Source organism: Emydura macquarii, unplaced genomic scaffold (assembly GCF_026122565.2).
Source record: "Emydura macquarii macquarii isolate MOO-44397 ecotype Brisbane River unplaced genomic scaffold, CSIRO-AGI_Emac_v2 contig_3517, whole genome shotgun sequence".
Lineage (NCBI taxonomy): Eukaryota > Metazoa > Chordata > Testudines > Chelidae > Emydura > Emydura macquarii.
The window spans coordinates 348,765-365,773 of record NW_027133654.1 but is presented as its reverse complement, the minus strand read 5'-3'; the positions used below and the strand labels follow the sequence as shown (position 1 = coordinate 365,773).

Genomic DNA, 17,009 nt, shown 5'->3' with positions numbered 1-17,009 from the left:
TGTAAGAGATCTGGGTTCTAGTACCAGCTCAGCCACTGGATCAGTTTGGGCAAGTCACTTCATTTCCCCATGCCTCAGTTTCCTCATCTGTAAAATGGAGATACTGATACCTCCTTTGTAAAGTGCTGTGTGATCTGCTGATTAAAAGAGCTGTATATGAGCCAGGTATTATTTATTATAAATGTCTACAATGACCCCACATACACATGCTATTCCCGGGTAACAAGACCTTCTGTGAAAATTATCAAACAATAATTAGAACCTGTGAAACATCAATATTTCCCAGTGCTGGTGGTAATCCATTTCTGAGCATTACTGATGTTTTATATTTAAACATCAGTAATGCTCAGAAATGGGTTACCACTAGCGCATGCACACACACACATTTAATAGCTGATCTTTGGTAGGCAGGTTGAAGGATAAACATTCTCCATCCACAAGGTCTGAAGGTTGAATCAGAAGCAGTAGCACTTTTCAGGAAAGTGGAAAGGGAAGAAGATCCCTCAGGCATATTCAAAGCTACATCACTCTGACAGGTGTTGGTTGAATCCTTTAAAATAACAGCAAAATCAAATAATCTGACCAGCAGTGGAAATTGGGGAGCTAGCAGCAACAGAATTAAGAGCTTTCACAGAACCCTTGGTGCTGATCTTATGCATCTTCTTCCTAAGTCAATTCTTGGATAGGGACTGTTTCCTCAGAAACATGAGTCCCAGCAGTAGCAGCAGCTGCCTACCAAACACTTCCAGTGCAATTAACATTTTCTAGAGGTTGTCCCAAATCCATGTTATAGGTCAGGTGCTCAGCTAGTTCAAATCAGCAGAGCTCCCTTTGAAGCCAGTGGGAACTATGCTGAATAACACCAGCCAAGGATCTGACCTGATGTTTTTCAAGTGCTGTTGTTTGCATTGGGACTGGTACAATGGTAGACTTGCTTGACATGTGATGGAGATGGAAATGGAAAGGTGTACTGAATATCTATCTAGCTACTGGTTTCACATGTAAGGAGGCTTCTGTGGAATATATATGTGTGTGAGAGAGTGGCCTCACATGCCCATAGCTCATTTTCATTGGCATCCTCTGTGCTGTTATGCAAGGAGTCTCTGCACAGCTGGCTTCCACACCTCTTAAGAGGTGCACATCCCCATCTTTCCTCTTCTGTTGCAAAACAGAATTGCACTGGTTCCACCTCCAGAGGGACCTCTGCAACACCAAAGGGGGATGATTGATTTGCCCCCAGATAAAAAAATGTATGAACCTATTAACCTACTCCATAATGGTCACTGGCCCTCATTACCAAACCACTGCACAATCTTCAATTTCTAGCCCAGAACTGCAACAACAGGTCAAACAGAAGTCATTGGCAAGACTACATTACACAGGCTTGGTCTACACTGGTGGCAAATTCGGCAGCAGTTGATGGGAGACACACAAACTACATAGAGTAGCTTGCGAAGTAGCTTGTGTATCTCCCGTCAACTTCCTAACTTCTACTTACCACAGCATTCCCACTGTGCTACGCGAACTGGATGCAGCGTTAATCTTTTTGTGGGGCTGGATTAATGCACTGACTTCCAGATCAACTGAGCGGGTCTCCATTGCCACTCAATCGATCCTGCAGAATCAATCTGGTGGCACCAATGGAGAGTCTACTGACACTCTCTCTGGTTTTAACAAATTTACAAGCTGTAAATTCTTCACTTTCATGAAATCAAATGTCAAGAAACTTTAAAATAGTGGGCCCATATCCTATGATTATTTGTATTATCGTAGCACCTAGGAGTCCTACTCATGGACCAAATCTTTTAACTATCCCTTTTCTATTATCAGGATAGTTCCTGGGTTACTGGATGTGATTACCTTACTCAGCTCAAACGGGTTGTTGCTGTAACTGAAAGGACTGTTATCGTCTGGGATTATAAATCACAAGGCAGCTGCCAGGTACTGTTTTGGATCGTGCAAAATGAAAACCTAAAGAAAGAAAGAAAGAAAACCTAACATACTAAAAAGTCCTCTGTGTTCACATTTTACAATCCTGTTCCAACTGTCCGGTAGGGTGAATTCCATTGAAGGGCAATGAGTTCCTGCAGAATATTTAGTAAATAAATAAATAAAATGACCTTCCCTCTGGGACAAGTGGAATTTTTAAGGCTGCAGGACTAGTGGACAAGTCTTCAAAAGAAGTTTAATGCAGGCTTTTGGAGTACCTTGATAGTATGATGGATCTACTAAGCAGGGGACTACAACTCCTATCAGCCCCTTACTCATTACTCATCCTCTTCCTCCTGGTCAGTAGTCAGTCTATATCTGATACAGAATCCTGGCCTGCTACTAGCAGCTCTGCAATCTACTGTGTACAAGAAGTACATGCCATGGTGTTAGCAGTGGGATTAGTGCCAGGGGAGAACAAGAAACAGAAGGAAACAGCAATAAAGGTTGCAAACAGAAGGAAAAAAAATCAATAAAGGCTGCAGGATCTCATCAACATGCCACTCTTCAATGCCCCCAGAGAACTTCAGCTTTGACAACCTTCACAGTGGACAGACTGGAAGCAGTATTCTACAAGATTTTGAATTTCTACAAAGCTCCACCAGGAAACCGGAGATATTCAGGTATCTTCTTTAATTTATGCTATGGGGAAGCAGAAAGAGTATATATTAAAATCCTTTGACTGTACTGAAGACAGTCACAAAGACTATGAAACTGTTCTGGCTATGTTTGATGAATACTTTATACCTCAGAGAAATATGGTTTGTGAAAGAGCATATTTTCACCAGAGAATTCAAAACTCAGGGACAGTGTTGAATGTTTTAAGAGCTCTGCATGCATTGGCTGAAAACTGTGCTCTTGGAATTGCAAAACATGAAAATATCAGAGATAGGCTGGTTACTGGGTTAAGATAAAAATATTTCATAGCAGCTACTATTAAAAACAAACCTAGCCCTATCCACAATTATACAGATAGCAAAGCAAATCTGTCAAACAGCAGAAAAAAGGCAAAAGCAACTTGAAAAAATTGAATGTAGCTTAAAATCTGTGAACGTGAAGGCTAAAAGTCAATATTATAATACCTCTGAGGCAAGGAGAGAAAACTCTCAGCCTAAGAGGGACAAATTCCAGTCAAACTCCAAACCTTTCAGCCTACTTACACAAGATGTAGAAAAATTCATAGCCCAACAGAGTGCCAACAGGGTGCAAGCTATAATAAATGCACAAAATATGGTCATTTTGAAGATGTTTACCTCACCAAAGCAGACAGGGAGTTGACTCATATTACAGACAATCAAGAGCCATTGTTTCTAGGTCTATCATATGTGATGACGCACAGCTTGCCTGGAGAGTGAAACTGAATATTCATGGAAAAGGCTATTGACTTTAAAAATAACTCAGGAGCAGACATCACAGTCATCTCAGAAGGGATTTACAATCATCTTCAACCCTCCTTGAGCTGAAATCACCTGACACAGCTCTAAGTAGCTTTGGAGGTATTCTGAACTGCATGGGCCAGTTCACCATAGAACAACTTACAAAGACAGAAGCTTTGCATTCAGAGTGTATATGATAAAAGAATCACACTCCAACAGCCTTCTCACCTGCAGTTTGGCAGCCATTATGGGCCTAGTGAAAAAGGTGGAAGAACTCAGGGGAATATTTGGTGATATTGGACTTTTGAAAGATGATCAAGTACAAATAAAGAGACAATGATGAACCATATGTATCCATACACCTCACAGGATTCCTATTTCATTACTTAATAAGGTGGAAACCTAGTTAAAGAGAAAAGAACAGATTGGCATAATTGAGAAGATCTCTGAGCCAACAGCATGGTGTGCTCCAGTGGTACCAGCTACAAAGAAAAATGGAAAAATATGAATCTGTGAGGATCTTAAAAGATTTAATGAAGCAGTTGTGAGAAATATATCCTCCGAACACTGTATGATATCCTCCCCAAAGTGAAGGGAGCTATAGTATTCACCAAAATGGATGCCACACCCTTTGGGAGATTTTGCGTTTGAAGATTACCTTTTGTTGTGTTCTTCCATCAAAGACCCATTTGTGTTAGTTAACAGTTCTCTCATGTTTTCTTTAGAAAATGTGGTTGTCTTGAACAATATTTTGATATATGGGTCTTTGATTTCTGAGAACTGGATTGGATCTGTATACACTGATAACAGATCATAAACCATTTGTAACCCTCATCAATGGAAAAGACCTGGATCAAGCACTTCTGAGATGCCAATGTATACTGATAAGGTTAATGTGATTCAACCCAATTACTAAATACATTCCTGGGAAAAATCTGGTAGTAGCAGATACTGTGCAATGGACCCCAGAATTGCACTCAACTACTTGGGAGCTCGAAGATGATACAGAGATGCTGTAGATATGCATACACCAGTGTCAGAAAAAAAGACTACACAAGCTACAAAAAGCAATTCAATAGGCATGCAACTTCAAGGAAGTCTAACTTCCATTAGGGCCAGCTGGCCCAAGTATCTAAAGCACATTAAGGAAGTGACAGTAGACTTGGGGTACGTGGACAATTAGGCGAGTCAAATGGATTTATGATTAAAGATGATTGCATCGTAATTCCAAACTATGGGAGGAGAAATCCTAAACCTCATCCATGAAGGACATCAAGGATTAACTAAATGCTAAAAGCAGGCCAACAAGTCAGTGTGCTGTCTAGGCATCAGCAAGGACATAAACAATAAGGTAAACATTGCAGAACTAACAGACCACCACAGCACAAAGAAACCTTAACAACAATACCCCTACTGGTTAGACCTCGGAAAAGATTAGCTGCATATTTATGTGAATTCAGAGGACATCATTACCTGGTTGTTGTGGTCTATTTTTCAAGGTATATAAAAATAATGTATTTGAAAGACATAACATGTTGCAATGTTATCGAGAAATTGAAGTGAACTTTTGCTCATTTAGGTATTCCAGAACAACTGATGATGGACAATGGATTCACTGCAGCAGAATTTAAATATATCAGAATGAAATATGATTTTTATCATATTACTAGCAGCCCACACTACCCACAAGTGAATGGAGAGGCTGAGAGAGCTATACAGACAGCCAGGTCGCAACACCACTCACTCAGATTTGGCCTATCATGACGGAGGGGCAGCTAGGCTAAATCTGAGTAGAGTTGTGGTCCCATGTGCCAGATTGCGATGCCTGGAGCAGGAAGTCAGGCCCAACCCCATGTGACAGGAGATACCACTGTGGGGTGAATTCAGGGTGGGCTCACTCTCCAAAAAACCCCTTAGGGCCTCAGATTAAGGTGAGGTGGGTAGGTAGTCTCAGTTTCAGATTTTGCTCCAGGCCACCAAAACCTCTGTGCAGCACTGCAAATTTATCCCTTTGCAAAATGGACAACAGTTCTATCCCCAAACCCCCAGGGGGATATATAGGGAGGTGCTGTGCCTCAGTTCCATCTTGGTACTACCTGGCAGCATGGCTCCCACCCACCCCTACCCTCAAGTGTGTTTCGCCCATGCAGAGAGGGCCACAGAACAATTAATTCTTAGAGAACATGAACAGTGTTACAGGTAGGCATGGCAAGGACATTATCTATTGAATATCAAAGTGAGGCAATAATGCCAATGAACAGTAGAATCCAGATCATCCAAAATCCCACTATAGAACCTGCCCCAGACTCATCCCCAATCTAACAGGCTTCCAGCATGTCTCCCACTTCTGCTGACTCCCTGTCTCTTGACTTCTGATAATGTACCCTTCACATTTTTCCTATACAAAGAAACAACAAGCTTTTAAACAAACAAGAGCCTAATTCACAATGTACTGGCACACCATACACTTCATACCATTTAGCATGGTGAATCTGCCCCGTTATATTTATCATTAATATTTCCTAAACCCAACAAAACATCTTTAATAGTCAGGTGTTGGAGACTTTGGGTGAAATCCAGTCTCCAGTGAAGTCCATGGCAAAACTCCCTTCATTTCCCAGTCTATGGTATCAGGAAACAACTGGAATGACAAGACTGTGAAAACCCTGGACAAGAATTAAATGTTGGTATAAATGGATGAGTATGGTAGAGACTATGCTCAGTTACTCTAAGGGCTTGTATGCAGTATCAAATAAACTCTTTACTGTATTTCACAGGATAATTGCTTTATCATCAAACCAATGGAACATTGTCTGCTCTGTGTTTGTACGGTGAATTTAGGAGATCAGCTGGCTAAGGATGACATCCTGATGGGAGATGATGGTGGTCATGTCAATCTTTTCACAGTGACCAGTGATGACTTTGGACTAAAACAATCCAAAGCCAAAAAGAAATCACAATTGCAGATCCTGGACTCCAGGAAATTCAAGAAGTAAGTTGTTTGTTGTAAAATACTATCATGTTAGCAGTTTTCATCACATAATGGAACTCTGGTTGTCTATGACCTTTGCTTCTAAATGTGCTTAAAAATGGATCATGCCTAACATAATGAAAACAGCTTTTAAAAAACTGAGTCTGATTTTCTAGCTGTTGTGTAAAGGCAACTCCATTGTTCTCAGTGGGAGATCTGCACACAGCTACAGAATAAAAACCAGTGGGCCCAATTCACCTCTGCTTTAGTTCAATTTTATCCTGGTGTAACTCCATTGTCCTCTGTTAGATGGAATCTGAACTGCCCAGTTGTGTGCCGCAAGCCCTATTCTGTACTCATCTGAAAGAAATGTGTCATTATGTGTAGTATCAGGAGCCTGTGGCTTTGGAGCTGGTGGCTCTAGGGTTTCTCACCACTCTTCCTATGAATTGCAAGTGTTCATGGCGTTCATTTTTAATGACAACCCTGGAATCCCTATTTAGCTGTTCATTTATTACAATATACACTGCATGTCTTATACAATAACCACTTAATTTTTCTCCCCAGTATTAAACGAAAACTCCATGATGACTGGGTTGTGAAGGTTAAGTTTTTCTCTGCCCTGAATTGTTTTGGATCCTGTTCCTTAGACAGTGTTCATTCATTCGTTTTGGATGACTTAAAGAGACTAGAAGACAATATGTAAGTAGAGCCATGTATGGCACAGTGGAACACAAACGCTTTATTGAAAAAGAGCCACATGGGAGATTAGTACATTTTAAAATTCTACATTTACAGTATCCATGTCCTTTGTAAAAGATGGCTAATTAAAACTATGATACAATTGGAATCAGTCATGCAAAGCTCTCCAGAATGAACCCTCGTAAAAGTATATTGGTTTTTGCTCATTAACTTTTAAATGCCAAGGACCATCCATATGTTATTTTATTTCATGTAACCTTTAAAAATAAATTCTGTTAGCAAGAGCTGTCTGCTTTGGGTTCTCATCAGTAGGCAAAGTTACCAAGCAAACAAAACAATTGGATGATGTACCTGAACTGCTGTAATAACATATTTTGTAGAATAATACTTTCCTACATAAAGTAGGAATGTACTCATTATGAAAATACATATGAATATATGAAAAAAAAGATGAGGAATTAAATATTTTTGTGGTGTTGTTTAACGTGCAGTTGAACTTATAAAAGAAAATCACTAATGAAGCTATACAAGCCATGGTTAAATCGGCTCTACTATTTCGACAGATACCAGACTGTGATTTTGGGGAAAGTGAGTTATTACAAAATTAAGAAATGAAAAATATGGACATACAAAATTTGACATGAGTAGAAACTATAAATAATATTTTTCATTCAAAGATCTCTAAACATTATAAAGATTATATCAGCTTCATAGCCTCTTTGTCAGGTACAATTTTAAAGTCAGAAGCAACAGTTATGATCATATAGTCTTACCTGCTAATTCCTGCATCAAACCCATATCTTCTTGTTTTATGAGTATTCTGTATATTTTTTAGATGAGAGAAAGTAAAATGTAGAATGGCCAAATCAACCAAAGTCACTCACTGGGTCACTAGCAGAGCCTGGAAATGCTATTTGAAGTTGTTAAGATATTTAGAAAATTGGAAATAAACCCAAGAAAGATGAGAAGGGACGGGGGAGAGAAAGTGCCAAAAATGTAGTTAGAGGTGAATGAACCACCACTGCATACTGTGTTATATATCATTTAAATGCAAAGGTTCCTTTAGGTTTTTTTCATTAAACATGTGTTATACATGTGTCTCCAGCTGTTAGAAGAAGTACATTTCTCTAAGGAGCTTCAGACAGGAGCTAGATGAAATTATATTTAAACATTTGCAGAATACATAAACGTTAAAATGAAATTGATAACTCTGTATAAGTAATTGTGGCTCAAACATGTAATTACATGATGCAAACAAAATGTCTATCCTAATTAACTATGGAACCACTGTTCCTATTTGGTTTGGGAAGAGAGCTTGGTGATCAGTGTAGGTTTTAGTTATCTTAATCCTTATGGAACGGTGCAGTTTCTAGGTGGCTAATGCCTGGAAAGTGGTTGTCTTCTTTCTTTACAAATGGGCTAAGAAGGGGAATGTATGGTGGGGATTAGATAGGCTTCCTGGTTGCAAGGATGTGGGATGGATCTGGAATCACATCTGGAGTGAGTGGTACCAGACTCCTAGTTGCAGACCATCCTCATTCCTCTAGGAGAAGGTTGGAATCACTCCTTGAAGAATCAAGGAAGGATTATTTAAAAAAAAAAAAAAAAAAACCTCTCTATTTTAACAATTAAAAAAGAAAGAAACTGCAAAATCCTACAATAAACAATTTGTAGCTCAGGTAAGGAGTTGTCTGCTATTTTACTCCAGAACCAAGCATTCAGACTCTTCTAATAGATTGTAATCCTGCAATGAGCTCCACACACTCACATGGGATCTGACTGCTCAGAGCTTATTGCAGGATTTGGGATTTAGAGTTTACTGCTACACCCAGACCTCTGTTATTGGTGACACTACCTAAACTGCACTTAAAAAAGCCTCTCTTAGCTCTTTGTTTTAACCATTTTAATAGGAAATTGTCTTCCCAAAACAATTAAATTCTTCCTTTCTATTAGCAAAAACCAGCCAGCCACCCAACATATATCCCCAAAAAGCTCTCGTGCTGCACAAAGAACTTATTTTTAATACAAAAATTTCTTTAGGAAGACTACATTCTTTATTTTAGCAAATCACAAGAGCCATACCTGAAACCAAATGGCTACCCAGTTACTAAACTATGTTTCCCAAAGGTCTTAAGTTCAAAACTCATGCTTCCCTTCTAGGTATAAAAGTCTCCCTTCTTTCAGTGTTTTCTTGGAGTCCAGAACTCCTTGTTAGGAGGGAGTAAGGTAAGTCCAGCATTAGTTGATCTTACTATTGATGTGTAAGCAAACTGATAATTTGCAAACAGCTGGTAATAATATAAGGTGCCTTTAGAAACATGAAAGTCATTGCATTATACATAATCTCTCTGGGTTGCATAACAACATTAATTTATAGTCACTCTCTTCTATACTCCTGCCCAGAAAGTACAACCTATTTCTTTTGAACTCAAAAGTCATCCTATAGGGTCAGAATCTTTAAACATATCTTCTTCAAATTTACCCCTGGCCCAAGTTAATGTTTCATGGTCCATGATTATTCTAAGCCATTCAAAAATAAATGGAAAAGTCTGATAGCCAGAATACAAAGGAAAAAAATATTCACACCTGTTGACTTCTGTACACGCTGGACATAGTGGCCAGAAGCATTATTTCCTGTCTTGCCTTAACTAGGCATTTGTTGGATTCAGATTTTTAAGAAAACATTCACACTGTAGCAATCTGCATGGCACTTGGAGGGAGGAGTTTGGAGAAGACACAATGAAGCCAGTCTGTGGTACTAGGTACTCCCTGTGTTATATATATAGAAATACTTTAGTACTGTGGAAAATAACCAGTTAAATATGGTATGATACTGTCTGTCTGTTTTGGCCAAGAGTGTCCACCACAGACAGTCTCTTGTTCACATCCATACTGATTTTCATATCAGTTCAACCTGTGTGTCTGGATAAAACAGTCCTTGCTAACCACAGCACAGTATCAAATGTTTAGGAAAACAAATTGGAATTGCTAGAAATTCTTTAAAGACCCTGATCAAATAATGTGTTAATAATTACAGACCTGTCAGGGAGTTTTCTGTCCCAAGAGGAGTTAATGCATTCACATACTGCGGAAAAGCAAATATCATTGTTACTGGAGGTAAGTAAAATGTTTATATTATATATGAAGACCCAGTGATGTTTGTCAATATTCTCCATCAAAAAGATTCTTTGGTTGTATTTATATTCACTAAATAAACTCTAATAATAATCATTTTAACAGGTTGGTAGTTATAATAAGTACTTAAATTGTAAACTCTTGGAGACAGGGACTTTGTTAAATGAGTGTACAGTACCTAGTACAACGGGGCCATGGTACCTGATTAGCAAAGTGGTGTGTGCTCAGTCTGGATTTGATTCACACATTGAGAGAGAGATAGCGCGCTCTCTCACTCGCTCTCTCTCTCTCTCTATATATATATATATACACACACACACCCTCACCTTCTCCCAGTCACTATTCCTTATGACCTCAGGATTGCATCTGCATCCTTCCACAGTGACTCCTCTCCTGCTGACCTGAGAAATGCTCCCAGACCTGTTCTTCATGGTTTCCTTTTGCCACCCTTTCTGACCCAAGAATCATAGGCACCAACCACTGATGTGACTCCCCCAGTTTCCTCTTAATTTCTATGTCCCCTTAAACAAGGCTGCAGGACTAATGCATTCTCCAGTCCATTTCTTCCCCAACCCCCAACCTTATTTTACGGTGTTGTTTCATTGCCTCGAACTACTCCTTCCACTCTGCTCTGTCTGCCACTGCTCCCCCGCAGACCCTATCTGCTTCATCCCACTGTGGCTCCCTGTCTCTCTTGTCCAGCTTTCTTGGTGTCAAGGTTAAGCTCATCCATAGGGTATGCCTACATACTGAAAAGGGTGCTTTTTACAATCCATCTAATGAAAATGTACTTTGCTGATGGGAGAGAGCTCTCCTGTCTGCATAATAAATCCACCTCCGTAAGAGGCAGTAGCTATGTCGGCATAGCGCTGTCCACACCGGTGCTGAGGTCGGTGTAAGTTATGTCACTCAGGGGGTGGCTTATTCACACTCCTGAATGACGTAAGTTATACCGAACTAAGTGGTAGTGGAGACCTGGCCTTAAACTCTAATTAGAGGTGTGCAAAGAACTGATTTTGTTGTTCAGTGGCCAAACTGAAAAATTAAAGAAAAACAAAACAGATTGACCTAGGACATTGGGCCTAATCTATTAAAAGTATCAGGAGTATCTAACATCCACCTAGAGCAAACAGGTCTCATCAATGCACCCGTCTGTATTTTATTTATCTTGGAAGTGTGAAGAGCTGAGCTGAACTGAACCTACTGGTGTACAAACCATTGGTTCCCTGGAGTCTAGGTATTTCCAAGCTAATGTTTGGATATCTGATACTTCCCCTCCCACCTCATCCTTTCTTATGATTGTGCTTAATCCCCATGAATTGCATGCCAGGGTCTTTGCTCCTAGAAGCATAACTAGACCATAGAGAGAACTAATCATTCTTCCCAGGATTTCTATAACTCTGCTGTAGCAGCAGGGTTAGCAAATATCTCTTTGATGCCAAGGATCAGTACAGCAGTAGTTCACAAAAAGGGGAGATAACAACCTAAAAAAACAATAAACACCAATCTTCTTATTTAACATAAGCAAAAAAAAAAAAAAAACTGTAACTGACCAATTGAAAATAAACAGTAAAGAAAACCTCTGCACTTAAGCAAACACAACAAAACTGAATGTATTTTATTGATGGGCTGTTCTATGACACTTGCTCTTCATGGTAATATCTGACTGCATAATAGACATCAATGATTTTAGCCTTGTGCAACTCTCTGTTTTAGGGGCCCTGGATACACATAGCACTTCTTCCTCCCTTCCCTTCATCTGCTATCACTTTCAGAGCATAAAGAGAAGAGGTGTTAGAAAGCCCCATTCCCGTTCACCTTCAGAAATGTCAGGGGAGGGGCACTCTTCCTGCTCCGAGACAGTCCACTGTCTCCCATCCACTGTCACTTTAAAGCATTTATTTTTCCACATTTCCATTTTTCCTAAGGTACACACAGTTGGGGTGCTCTTTGCTCCCTCTGTGACACCTGATCGACTGTGCCACTCACTGAAGGCTGACAGCAGCCAGACTCCCTCCTGTTCTCCTCCTGCAATCTGAGAGCTCCACTTCTGAGCATGTCATAAACAAGGCCTCTTGTGCTCTATGGCAGGGTGGACCGAAAACCTATGACAAGGTCCCTGGTTCTGCAGCTTGCTGGGACTTCAGCTGCAGAACTCAATAAACTCAAAACTGGAAGTTTTAAGGAAATCAACATAAGCAGCTTGCTTTTCAGGGAAGGATGATCTTGTGGTTAGGTATTGGCTTTGTCCTTGGGAAAGTGCGGTTCAACTCCCAGTTCTGCCACAGACTGACTGTGTGGCCTCTAGTCAAGTCACTTAGGGCCAGATTTTCAAAAGAACTATTAAATTAACTTGTACGGGGTAATTTCTGCGATGCAGATAGACAAAGAGAGAGGGAGTTATAAAGGGACAAATGGCAACTATTTGCCTAACTCCCATTGATCATCAGTGGGAGAGGGGCTTCTAACTGCCATTTGCGCTTTTCAAAATCTCTGGAAATGCTATTAGCTATTCGCGAATTCCCACTGAGAACAATGAGAGCTTCTGGGCACTTGATGTGCTTCATGGGAGCTGAGCTCTCTTTAAAATCTGGCACCAGCTGCAGAGGCTTTGGAAAATTTGACCCTTAGTCTCTCTCTGTCTCTGTTTCCTATCTGTAAAATGGGCAGCATGCTTTCTTTCTCTGATCCATTGTCTGCCTTGTCTATTTAGACCATGAGCACTTCAGGACCGGAATTTATATACGGGTGGCCAAAACCTCATACAATGAGACCCTAGTCTAGGTTGGTGCTTCTAGCCACTACCATAAAACAAACAATGATTTGCGGTGTTTTGATAGTCAGATCCATTTATTTTATAGTTCTCTCAGATTTCCACTATACTGCAAACATTGGTCTTGCAATCGCATAGCTCCACCAGAGAAGTCCCTAGGGAAGGATGCTGGTGTTTTGACAGATGGGAGGATAGATGCTGATGTTTGGCATTCAAAAAAAGGGAGGAAGGTGACATTGGTACTAGGAAGCAGTGACATCTCCTCTTTCCTTCCCCATTTTGGGCAGGGGCAGAGACCAGTTTAAATTCAGTGGTAAGGACTGACTTCCTCCCCAGTAACCCTTGAAAACAACTAGCTGCCCCATTGCATCCTGCATCACTATGTCACTGCATCAACAATAGTGGATAAGCCAAATAGCTTGATGTTTCTGATACCACAACTAGAAGTGAAATAGCTAACGTAGACTTTTGAACTGTTGTTTTAGGGCTTCAGAGTTAGCCCATTGAGATGGATGGGATCAGTTCCTTTTGCTCTGAGACCTTTTGTTTCAGGGTGTTTGCACACCGAGTCAGCCATCGCTGCATCAGCTTATACTTGCTTCACATTTTGTGCCTGAAGACAAGAGACTTAACTTCTCAAAAATGAAATCCTAGATTGTGGAGCACAGCTAAGTGGTGACTTAAAGGAAAGGGGCAATTGCAGTCATTTGTGGGACCGCATCATTGCATTATATGCCAGTGTTTATTATTACCAACAGCTAAGATCTGACTGTTCCCTGATGAACCAGGAAAAATGACCAGATTTATCCCTTCATGTATCTCCAAACTGGACCTACTAATTTAATGATAAATACTGCTTTCCACATGCACAACACCTTTTATCTGAAAATAATTTACAAAGTTACATTACCTTCTCCATTTTAACAGGTGGCTTCCTTTTGCCTCATTTTCCTTACCCAAAACTGCATACTGTCCAAATCAAGAACTGATCCCTGTTCTCCTCACCTTCTAGTCCCTGACTCTAAGGCAGTGAGAGACTAAAGAAAGGATCAGTATGATGTAACAAACCCAAACTGGCCTAATTTAAGATCTGAAAAGCCACAGCTGAAAGACCTCAGCATTAACAACACTGATTCATTACCAGATGACAGATTTTTTTTCCCTTTTGATTTTTTGTGGGCCAGAATATCTGTCTTCTGTGATTTGCATTTTATTGGGTTACAGCTGTTAGGAGACTTATAACATATATTTTACTGAAAACTTTAAACCAGTTTATCTTTAAAATTGTGTGTCTTCTCATCCAGATTGTTTTGTATAATTTAGCAATTTGGTGCATTATTTCAAACAATGCCAAAATGAATGCTTTGGAATACTCCAATAGAGCTGGAACTATATTTGTGTAGGTTGACAAGCATTGACCCTGCTGTGAAAGGATTATATGCATTCTGTTGACTCACTGAGGCAGATGATTTATTACCCCACCTGGCTATAAAAGGGGAAAGGAGTCCCTCTCCAGAGGGAGGGAGAATACGGTAGTCTACAGGGAAGAACCTTGAGAAGATTTGAGCTGACTTTTATCCTTTTGTTTTCTTTGTTAATAAAACCAAATCCAGGCAGAGAGTGAGTGTGCATTGTAGTTCTCTATGGGCTGTTTGTAGAGCAGGTTGAGAGATACTATTGACTGTCTATTAGATACAGGTCTCTAGGACTTAAAGTATGTAACAAATAAAGTTGCAGGGAACATTACTGACTTGCTTCTGAGGTTTGTGTGAATGTCCTCTGGTTTTGATCCATGTGTTCTTGCCCACTGAGTTTTGCTTTAAGTTTGGAGCAAATAAAAAAATCAAAGCAAAACAGTGATAACTGTCAAGTTGTAATTTGTTTCATACAAAAAACAAAACAAAACTAGGTCTTAAGCTATTCAGTGAGGATATGTTGATATTTATGTGGTGTTAAGAGCTTCTCAGTATTTAACTGTTGATCATAAAGCCACAAATTTGGCCAATGATTTTGATGCCAAACCATAAATATATTCATGGTGGTTTGAAATTGGGCCCAGGTTCTCTTAAAAGGCTTGGGGGAAAAATAGCAAATCTTTCAATGCAGCTGGAAAAGCTTTGTGTTTGTATCAGAACCAAAACTCAAGTGTTCTTGGTGTTGCTTCGTGTTTTTCTGGAAATGTTTGAAATAATTAGCAGCAAAAGATTACTATATAATAAAAGATGACCAAATTTCAGAAGTGGCTTCCTGAATTATTGCAAATATCACATTTGCACAGATGGGCACAAAAGGCTCGATTCTCATTTACACCACCCCTTTGCACCCCTCTGGCAATATAAGAGGGCTTAAAGAATGAGTCAAGTACACTTTAAGCAGTGTAAAGCAGTCTTCCTGTAACTAAGACTCAAGCCCTTGATATGAAACATACAATGACTTATTCAGGATTTGTGTTTGTAGTCTAGGTAAACACTTGAAAATTCAGTTGTCTATTGAGAATCTATTTTGTGATATTCTGTAAGTGAGAGACACAGAATGGATCATGGATATCTTCTATTCACAGGTGATGATAAAGTTCTCCGTTTATGGCATCCCAATATAAACACCAAGCCAGTGGGGAAGCTGTTGGGACACTTGTTTAGTATCATGGAGATTGCCACAAATGAAAAAGATCAGCACATTATTAGCCTTTCCACTGCAAAGGTAAAGTATGGTGACTTAACCTCATGCAAACCACTGTTGTGAACGCTTGTAAAAGTTACATTTTGAGTTACCTCTGCTGATGTTATTAGGTTTTAATTATTACCACATTTTATTAGTTGTTTACATTATATACAATATACTGTAACTCTTATAATTGCTTCATAAAGGACTTTCCTGCAACAAAATAAGTATCTATATTTAAAATAGTCAAATTATTTTATACTGAGAACCAAGGCTGACATGGATTTATGCATATTTCTGTGTACATTGACAGATGGTTTGTTGGCTTTTTTTAGTTTCATTCTTATATGCTGATGGTAAGAGAAGATAATTACTGCATTAGATTTAACATTCTGATAACTGAGGTATTAATGTGCCACAAGTGAAAACTGCAACACAACTGTTCCACATATCTTTATTCAGAGATGATTATGCATATTACAGGCATGTAGAAGCTTCTTCCACCCTCCTTCCTTCTTTTTGATGGTTTATTACATTCACTTATTGCATTTGTCTTAATTAGACTGTCAGTTCTTCAGGTCAGGCCCCATCTTTTCCTCTCTGTGCACAATGCCTAGCACAGCATGGCCCTGCTCCAAAATGCAAGATAAAAACAAATAGGATCAGTAATATGAATTTAAGTGGAACCTAAGCACCTGCTTACAGTGAAACATGAGCATAAATGCTTTGCTGAATGGGGATGGACTTTTACGCACTTGCTTAATTAATCAGTGATTAATCCCATTAGCTTCATTGAGACTACTCGGGGGAGTAAAAGTTGCATGATCAGACCAGATCCCTTAGTTTATCCCAGTTTATTCAAAAGCCATAAGTGTAATCTAAAAATGAAGTTCTATATTGGAATTATCTAATGAAAATCTCCTCTCCTGTGTGTGATTTCTGGGGTGCCACAATGCTGGCTATTTTGGCATCAGTAAAGAGTGAAGTGCAGCTAGAAAATCCCAGTTTTATGGCCAAGAATGGAGTGAATGGTAGAAAAAGCTGTTTGACTTTTTATTTCATAATCTAGACCAAGGGTAGTCAATTATTTTTGTCAAGGTCCAAATTTTTTGGTCAAGGTGTAGTCAAGGTTCAGACTCCAGAGAAAATAATAAAAAAACTAATGATAAGTAAATAAAGATTTTGGGGGTCCATTCAGAAGCATCTGGCAGACTGGATTTGGCCCACAGACTACCCCGATGTAGACAAACTAAAAATAAAATTGTAAATAAACAAGGCAAAGGCCAGAAACAGAGGTGAGAAGAACAGTATTATTCTTATTTTAAAGGGTTCTGTAAGAGTTCATGGTGCTTTGATATTTTAAAAATGTACTAAGAAAAATCTCTGCCCTTCAGCTTTTACC

At 39.4% G+C, this 17,009-nt stretch overlaps 1 protein-coding gene and 1 long non-coding RNA gene across 2 annotated transcripts in view; one reads left to right on the top strand and one right to left on the bottom strand.

Annotated features, from left to right (window-relative positions):
* The window catches only part of WDR64 (WD repeat domain 64), a 119,689-nt gene that overhangs the window by 33,616 nt on the left and 69,064 nt on the right, over positions 1-17,009 (top strand). The window contains exons 6-10 of the mRNA XM_067535893.1: positions 1,831-1,941; positions 6,143-6,357; positions 6,904-7,038; positions 10,076-10,155; positions 15,507-15,646. Coding sequence (XP_067391994.1) covers positions 1,831-1,941; positions 6,143-6,357; positions 6,904-7,038; positions 10,076-10,155; positions 15,507-15,646 — 681 coding nt within the window. The remainder of the gene's footprint in view (positions 1-1,830; positions 1,942-6,142; positions 6,358-6,903; positions 7,039-10,075; positions 10,156-15,506; positions 15,647-17,009) is intronic.
* On the bottom strand, positions 2,240-3,656 carry LOC137145147 (uncharacterized). The gene is made up of 2 exons (XR_010917579.1): positions 3,594-3,656; positions 2,240-2,631 (listed from the first exon to the last, which is right to left on the bottom strand). It is a non-coding gene; the product is annotated as an uncharacterized lncRNA (long non-coding RNA).